The 9,000-nt window shown below is 42.7% G+C and overlaps 1 protein-coding gene across 1 annotated transcript; it reads left to right on the top strand.

Moving 5' to 3' along the window:
* Positions 1 to 2,947: 2,947 nt before the first annotated feature.
* LOC139279567 (von Willebrand factor A domain-containing protein 3A-like) lies at positions 2,948 to 8,390 on the top strand. Its single transcript, XM_070898693.1, has 4 exons — positions 2,948 to 3,014; positions 3,439 to 3,679; positions 4,011 to 4,370; positions 8,011 to 8,390. Exons 2-4 carry the CDS (start codon positions 3,470 to 3,472, stop codon positions 8,305 to 8,307), a joined length of 867 nt encoding a protein of 288 aa, XP_070754794.1. The 5' UTR covers positions 2,948 to 3,014; positions 3,439 to 3,469; the 3' UTR covers positions 8,308 to 8,390.
* Positions 8,391 to 9,000: the final 610 nt, after the last annotated feature.

Raw genomic sequence — 9,000 nt, 5'->3', positions numbered from 1 at the left:
CCTTTCAGCATCCTCCTCACAGCTCACATCACCACCCAGTTTGCAAACTTGAAGATATTACACTCAATTCCTTCATCTAAATCATTAATGTATATTGTAAAGAGCTGGGGTCCCAGCACTGAGCTCTGTGGAACTCCAGTAGTCACTGCCTGCCATTCTGAAAAGGACCCGTTTATCCCGACTCTCTGCTTCCTGTCTGCCAACCAGTTCTCTATCCACGTCAGTACATTAACCCCAATACCATGTGCTTTGATTTTGCACACCAATCTCTTGTGTGGGACCTTGTCAAAAGCCTTTTGAAAGTCTAAATACACCACATCCACAGGTTCTCCCTTGTCCACTCTACTAGTTACGTCCTCAAAACATTCCAGAAGATTTGTCAAGCATGATTTCCCTTTCATAAATCCATGCTGACTTGGACCGATCCTGTCACTGCTTTCCAAATGCGCTGCAATTTCATCTTTAATAATTGATTCCAACATTTTCCCCACTACTGATGTCAGGCTAACCGGTCTATAATTATCTGTTTTCTCTCTCCCTCCTTTTTTAAACAGTGATGTTACATTAGCTACCCTCCAGTCCATAGGAACTGATCCAGAGTCGATAGTCTGTTGGAAAATGATCACCAATGCATCCACTATTTCTAGGGCCACTTCCTTAAGTACTCTGGGATGTGTCGAAATCTCGACCTCCAAAAAGAATGACTCCGACACTTACAGCTCCGGCAGAAGTTTCTTTAATTCGCTTGCTAGCAAGGGGTAGGTCACACTCAGTCAAGGGCTAAGTGAACACCTCCGCAATGGTACAGTTTCACAAGATATTTATACAGTAAAAGCCAAGTTATGGCCTCTCCCTGTGTATTGCTCTGTCTCACAGTCAGTGAATACAGATAAAGAGTTAATTACTATATCCTGGTCCTGACATGGTTTACAGATATTTCCTTTTGTCAGGGTTATCAGTTGGCCAGCCGGCCATTACTCCATGAGAATGAGGTAATGGGCTATCACCTGTCTTGTATTGTGTCAGGATTGTTCAATTTCCTGGTCAGTTTATCTGTTTGCATCAAATGGATGAGGTCTCTACAAGAGCTAATGGCTGGTGGTTTGAGTCTAGAAGATAAGGGTGGGGTGACATGGAACTCTTGTCGTGTAGACAATAGGAGAGCACCATGGGGGGGGGGTACTTGTCTCAGCATGACTTGTCTCCTAGCTGTCTGTTGGCCATCAGCCATCTCAAACCAGGTTTAGCTGTTTATGCAAGCTGACTGCTAAAATGCAGAAAGTTCTGGAAGGGCCAGGACTCCATTTTGTTATATATATATGGCAAAGGGCACACAAATACTGTATGGTATCAGCTTAGATAAAAATACATTTCCACAGATGCAGACTATCAGGCCCCGAGGATTTATCGGCCTTCAATCCCATCAATTTCCCGAACACAATTTCCCGCTTTATAAGGATATCCTTCAGTTCCTCCTTCTCACTAGACTGTCGGTCCGCTAATATTTCCGGAAGGTTATTTGTGTCTTCCTTCGTGAAAACAGAACCAAATTATTTGTTTAACTGGTCCACCATTTCTTTGTTCCCCATTATAAATTCACCTGAATCTGACTGCAAGGGACCTACGTTTGTTTTCATTAATCTTTTTGTCTTCACATACCTATACAAGCTTTTGCAGTCAGTTTTTATGTTCCCAACAAGCTTCCTCACATTCTCTATTTGCCCCCTCCTAATTAAACCCTTTGTCCTCCTCTGCTGTATTACAAAATTCTCTCATTCCTTAGGTTTGCTGCTTTTTCTGGCCAATTTATATGCCTCTTCCTTGGATTTAACACTATCCTTAATTTCCCTTGTTAGCCACAGTTGAGCCACCTTCCCAGTTTTACAATTGTTGAAGTTCATCCATGTGATCTTTAAACGTTTGCCATTGCCTATCCACCGTCAACCCTTTAAGTATCATTTGCCAGTCTATTCTAGCCAATTCACGTCTCATACCATCGAAGTTACCTTTCCCCAAGTTCAGGACCCTAGTCTCTGAATTAACTGTGTCACTCTTCATCTTAATAAAGAATTCTATCATATTATGGTCACTCTTCCCCAAGGGGCCTCGCTCAACAAGATTGCTCATTAGTCCTTTCTCATTACACATCACCCAGTCTAGGATGGCCAGCCCTCTAGTTGATTCCTCGACATATTGGTCTAGAAAACCATCCCTAATACACTCCAGGAAATCCTCCTCCACCGCATTGCTACCAGTTTGGTTAGCCCAGTCAATATGTAGATTAAAGTCACCCATGATAACTGCTGTACCTTTATTGCACGCATCCCGAATTTCTTGTTTGATGCTGTACCCATCCTCATTAATGGTTGTCTCTCCCACCTGTGACAGAGAGTAGTAAAGTGGGCGGGGAGTCTGGTTTGCTGCACGCTCCTTCCGCTGCCTGTGCTTGTTTTCTGCATGCTCTCGGCAACGAGACTCGAGGTGCTCAGTGCCCTCCCGGATGCTCTTCCTCCACTTAGGGTGTTTTTTTGCCAGGGATTCCCAGGTGTCGGTGGGGATGTTGCATTTGATCAAGGAGGCTTTGAGGGTGTCCTTGAAGCATTTTCTCTGCCCACCTGGGGCTCGCTTGCCGTGTAGGAGTTCCAAGTAGAGCGCTTGCTTTGGGAGTCCCCTGTCGGGCAGGCGGTCAATGTGGCCCTGCCCAGCGGAGCTGGTCGAGTGTGGTCAGTGCTTCGATGCCGTTATCCAGTACACACTCCAGTCCCTGCGGTCGGAAGGCAGGGTTTGCGTAAAGTTTTGCACTGATGTGGACAATTTCTCGCAGCTCTTTCTGCATCTGCGGGAAAAGAACTACAACTCCCACAGTACACTCACTGCGTCATAGCAACACGGTGCAGGGAACCTAGCAACACGGTTTGGAGCCTAGCAACACAGTTTGGAACATAGCAACCGGAGTTCGCAGCACAGGCTCCCGTCTCAAGTGGGGTCTTGCAACAGAAACCAAGCAGTTCCCGGTAAGTAGTGATCCGCACGGAGGACAGACACACCTGATCCGGGCCACTACCAGCCCCTTGACTGCAGAACACACTTCCGTGCAATGTTTGAATTTAGTATTTTTAAGGCGAGGTGTAAGAAAAAACAGTTCAATAAAACACTCAGCCCCAAATCAGCCGGCAGTTACCAGTGTGTTTTATATATTCCCACTGGCTCCACCGATCTGACCTTGGTAAAGTTTGTCTGAGAACTACTTCCAGTTCTGGTGAAACGGTCTCATGAGGCTAACATTGGCCACTAAAAGGAGAAATCGTTTTTTTTTAAATGTTTGAATATCTTCTCGAAGCCTTTCAAACTATTTCGCTAATATTGGATGATCTTCAAACAACTCTTCGCTGCAAATATTTGTTGTTTGTGCTTACCCGAGCGTGTTTGTATTTTTAGGGAAGTACTTGGATCCTCGGGAGCTACAACCATGCCAGTGGTTTACCCCATTCCACAGTTCCAGGGATTTCCCACATTGTTTGGCGATATAAGGGACACGAATGTTACCTTTGTTGTTGACACCTCAGAAAGCATGCAAGCCAACCTCACTACAGTCAAGTATCACCTCATGGAAACACTTCTGGCCCAGGCTTACAATACTAACCACAGTCGCTTTAACATTGTGGAGTTTTCCAATAAGGTATAGTCTACTTGTACTAAGAAGGTTAAAGGTATAATTTATACACTTTAGCAAAAAGAGACTAGTTCAAAAGTAAATAAAGGTCATTTAATTATGTCGTGTAGCGTTAGTTAGATTTATTAACTAAAGTCATAATAAGAGTTTATATATGTATTATACTCGCTTATGATGTATGTTTTGGGTCCATATTATATATTGATTATATATTAGTTCTGCTAAATTATCATAATTATTACGCCTTGAATAACGAGTGTAAATTATTTGTTTTCTAATCTGTATTCCGATACATAGCTACACTGTTAAACATCCATTGCATCCTTCCTTCACGCAGGTAACCAAATGGTGTGACCGGATAGTAACCTGCTCCCCCCAGACTGTCTCTAGTGCAATGCAGTGGATTCAATCGCTCACCTGTACGCTGGGCAGGGATCTGCTTGGTGCATTAACAGCTGCATTCGATGACCCAGTATGTCAGGCTATCTACCTGGTGACAAACGGCCTGCCCGACAATACATTAAAGGACATTTTCCACGTGATACCTTATATATCCCGCAGCCGTCCAATACACACGTTCTACTTGTCAGGTAAATGGATCGACAGTGAAAGTCGAGAGTTCCTGCAGGGACTTGGCAGACTGACTCGCGGCAGTGCTCATCTCATTAGACTCGACACCTGTGGAGATATCAAACAGGTAACTTGCGAGAAAAAATGGGCAACATAGAAAATAGGTGCAGGAGTAGGCCATTCGGCCCTTCGAGCCTGCACCACCATTCAATATGATCCTGGCTGATCATGCAACTTCAGTACCCATTCCTGCTTTCTCTCCATACCTCTTGATCCCTTTAGCCATAAGGGCCACATCTAACTCCCTTTTGAATATATCTAACGAACTGGCCACAACAACTCTCTGCGGCAGGGAATTCCACAGGTTAACAATTCTCTGAGTGAAGAAGAAAATTGTGCAGAAAATTAGGGAAATTTTGCAGAAAATTATGGAAAAGCACAGCAGGCCAATCATCTTCTGAAAGGCAAAGACTGTCACAGAGGCGATGAAGTACCGCATCCCAAACTTTCATCTATCCTCCCTTTCAGATGCTGTTTCTTTACAAGCCGTAGGGGGCAGTACGATGCCCCAATGTCATCAATGCCAAAAATCAAACGAAAGCGCTCCTTTTGAAAGAGGGGTAAAAGTAACTGATTGCAGTGCAGTGCATAGCCACTTTTTTTGTTTTAAATTTTCGGAATTCGTGACTTCTCCTTATCACCCCTTTCACAGTCTCATTACACTGTTCAGTGAACATCGATTGAATTGTTGAATGAATGATTGAAGAGGTGGTGGTAAATTGGAATATTTTGTGGCTTTGTTACCTCTAGACTTGACTATTCATAAGAACCTAAGAACATAAGAAATAGGAGCAGGAGTAAGCCACCTGACCTCTTGAGCCTGTTCCGCCATTTAATAAGATCATGGCTGATCTGATCATGGACTCAGCTCCACTTCCCTGCCCGCTCCCCATAACCCTTTATTCCCTTATCGCTCAAAAATCTGTCTATCTCCACCTTAAATATATTCAATGGCTCAGCTTCCACAGCTCTCTGGGGCAGGGAATTCCATAGATATACAACCCTCTGAGAGAAGAAATTCTTCCTCATCTCAGTTTTAACTGGGCGGCCCCTTATTCTGAGACTAAGTCCCCTAGTTTTAGTTTCCCCTATGAGCAGAAGTATCCTCTCTGCATCCACCTTGTCGAGCCCCCTCATTAGCTTTATGTTTCGATAAGAGCACCTCTTATTCTTCTGAACTGTAATTCAGTAGGCTCAACCTACTCAACCTATCTTCATAAGTCAACCCCCTCATCTCTGGAATCAACCTAGTGAACCTTCTCTGAGCGGCCTCCAATGCAAGTATATCCCTCCTTAAATATGGAGACCAAAACTGCACGCAGTACTCTAGGTGTGGCCTCACCAATACCCTGTACAGTTGTAGCAGGACTTCTCTGCTTTTATACTCCATCCCCCTTGAAATAAAGGCAAACATTCCATTTGTCTTGCTGATTATTTGCTGTACCTGCATACCAAGTTTGTGTGTTTCATACACAAGGATCCCCAGGTCCCTTTGTTCTGCAGCACTTAGCAATTTTTTTCCATTTAAATTATAATTTGCTTTTCTATTTTTTCTGCCAAAGTGGATAACCTCACATTTCACATTATACTCTATCTGCCAAATTTTTGCTCACTCACTTAGCCTGTCTACATCCCTTTGCAGATTTTTTGTGTTCTCCTCACAATTTGCTTTCCCACCCATCTTTGTATCATCAGCAAATTTGGCTACATTACACTCGGTCCCTTCATCCAAGTCATTAATAGATTGTAAATAGTTGAGGACCCAGCACTGATCCCTGCGGCATCCCACTAGTCACTGTTTGCCAACCGGAAAATTACCCATTTATCCCGACTCTCTGTTTTCTGTTTGTTAGCCAATCCTCTATCCATGCTAATATATTACCCCCAACCCCGTGAATGTTTATCTTGTGCAGTAACCTTTTATGTGGCACCTTATTGAATGCCTTCTGGAAATCCAAATATGCCACATCCACTGATTCCCCCTTATCCGCCCTCAAAGAAATCCTCAAAGATCCTCCTTCACTGGAGTTTAGAAGGATGAAGGATGAGAGGATCATAGAAACATATAAAATTCTGGCGGGACTGGACAGGTTAGATGCAGGAAGAATGGTCCCGATGTTGGGGAAGTCCAGAACCAGGCTACACAGTCTAAGGGTAAGGGTTAAGCCATTTAGAACTGAGATGAGGAGAAACCTCTTCACTCAGAGAGTTGTGAACCCGTGGAATTCTCTACAGCAGAGAGTTGTTGATGGCAATTCATTGGATATATTCAAGAGGGAGTTAGATATGGCCCCTATGGCTAAAGGGATCAAAGGTATGGAGAAAAAGCAGGAAAGGGGTAATGAGGTGAATGATCAGTCATGATCTTATTGAATGGTGGTGCAGGCTCGAAGGCCGAATGGCCTACTCCTGCACCTATTTTCTATGTTTCTATGTTTCCTGGTTGGCCCCCCGCATTATACCCTACATAAACTAGAGGTGATCCAAAACTCGGCTGCCATGTTCTAACTTGCACCAAGTCATGCTCACCCATCACCCCTGTGCTCACTGACCTACGTTGGCTCCCAGTTAAGCAATGCCTCGATTTCAAAATTCTCATCCTTGTTTTCAAATCCCTCCATAGCCTCACCCCTCCCTGTCTCTGTAATCTCCTCCAGGTCCACAACCCCCCGCCCCCTCAGATGTCTGCGCACCTCTAATTCTGCCCCCTTGAGCACCCGATTATAATCGCTCAACCATTGGTGGCCGTGCCTTCTGTTGCCTAGGCCCCAAGCTCTGGAATTCTAAGCCTAAACCTTTCCGTCTCTCTACATTTCTTTCCTCCTTCAAGACGCTCCTTAAACCCTACCTCCTTGACCAAGCTTCCTGCCCTAATTTTCCTTATGCAGCTCGGTGTCAAATTTTTCTCTCATAATACTCCTGTGAAGCGCCATGAGATGTTTTACTAACGTTAAAGGCGCTATATAAATTATTGTTGAAAATAATTATGAATCTGTAAGCTTAGACTGCAGGAAGAAAATTTAGTTATTTAATTAAATGCCTCAAATTTCCATGTTTTTCCAGTGGATTTTTTCCTGCTATTTATTTGTGCTGCTATTATCCAATAATGAATCGATGTCAGTATGATATCACCGAGGACTGTGACAGCATGTCTAATGCCTGCTTACTATTGCCTGGTGACTATCCAGTGACACAGAATGAAGGTTCCAGTCGCAGTTTTCAATAGCATCATCTGACCCACAATTATTAGCAGGAATTTGATGCCATTACAGAGTGGGGATACTATCTGGTTACTAAATTCTGCCTCCATAGCAGATAGAAACACAATAATTGAACCAAGCGCTTTGAACAGCATAAGTCACAAGCCGAGAAACCTGATAGCTTTTCAATAACAGGGTCGTCAGGAAGAATAACTCTAGTTTCTCTAATCCTGGAAAAAGGGACTGCAGATATTGCGAGCTAAGTGTCTTCAGACTAAAAATGTGTACTGAGAGAAGCAGTACAGGGGCTTGTACTAATGAGTATCCAAGTTTGTCATTTTAAATAGATGAAACGTTCCCTTTAACCAGGAACATGTGAGAGAGAAAAATAACAAATGGCACATTATTTGATTGGGTCCATTTGTTTTCTCGGAATGTTTGCTACATATTAGCAAGAAAATGCCTCACATTGTGGAAGAATCTAATCATTTGTTCATTGTTACCTAGGTGATTCCTGTTTACCCTGCAGACCTCTCAACCTCTGGGCCCCTGTATTCTGATCTGAAATACTGCAGTGTAAAAACAGCACTGGACAACAACGCTTACATTGGCTCATGGGCAGAAGGTTCTGACCCAAAAACTTTTCACATGCAGCCGGTCAGTGTGTACAGTCCACTGGTTACTGCTGGGTTAGTCTCTTCCTTCTCTGTTCATTTTCTTGATAAAAGAAATTTCGGTACTCGTATCATTATCTTAGAACTTACTAAACTAGTCATTTCCTTAATTTATGATGAAGGGTCATAGACTCGAAACATTAACTCTGCTTCCTCTCCACAGATGCTGCCTGACCTGCTGAGATTTCCAGCATTTTCTGTTTTTATTCTAAATTCCAGCATCCGCAGCATTTTGCTTTTGCATTTCCTTAATTTGTAGTGCTGCATGTCACATTAGAAACCAGAGCACAGTGTTTTAAATTGCTTAAGTATTTCAAGCTTATATTATTAAAATATGTCTCAAGCTGGATAACTGATGTAATCAAATAATTGGCTCTTCATTAAAAAGTAGTGTGACTATAATCCATTGTTTTTAGTGGACTAGCCCACTAGTGATGCAATTAGTGGAGTATCTTGTCAATTTAATGTCAGTATTGGAATAGTTCAATTTACAAGACAACACAACATTAGGGAAAAGATTTTGTGTTTGACTTTAATAATGGGACTTCAGTTGCTAAGCATGTTTTGTTGGCGGGATTTTTTGGAGGCTAAGGGGACTTGCTTAGCCCATTATTTTATTGATCATACACTACTAAGACTTATTTTACCTTTATAAGGACAATTTTTTTCTGGATTCACTGAAATTCTGAATTGGACTGCAACTACATAGCTTTGGATGATGTCAAATGGCTCTATGATAATTTGCTTTTATCAAAAAAATAATTAGGAAATATATTAAAGAATGTAACCTTTCTTATTGGAACTAATGAATTATCAATGCTTT

Source organism: Pristiophorus japonicus, chromosome 14 (assembly GCF_044704955.1).
Source record: "Pristiophorus japonicus isolate sPriJap1 chromosome 14, sPriJap1.hap1, whole genome shotgun sequence".
Taxonomy (NCBI): domain Eukaryota; kingdom Metazoa; phylum Chordata; class Chondrichthyes; family Pristiophoridae; genus Pristiophorus; species Pristiophorus japonicus.
Note: the sequence above shows the minus strand (reverse complement) of the source record. Positions and strands in the feature narration are given on the sequence as shown.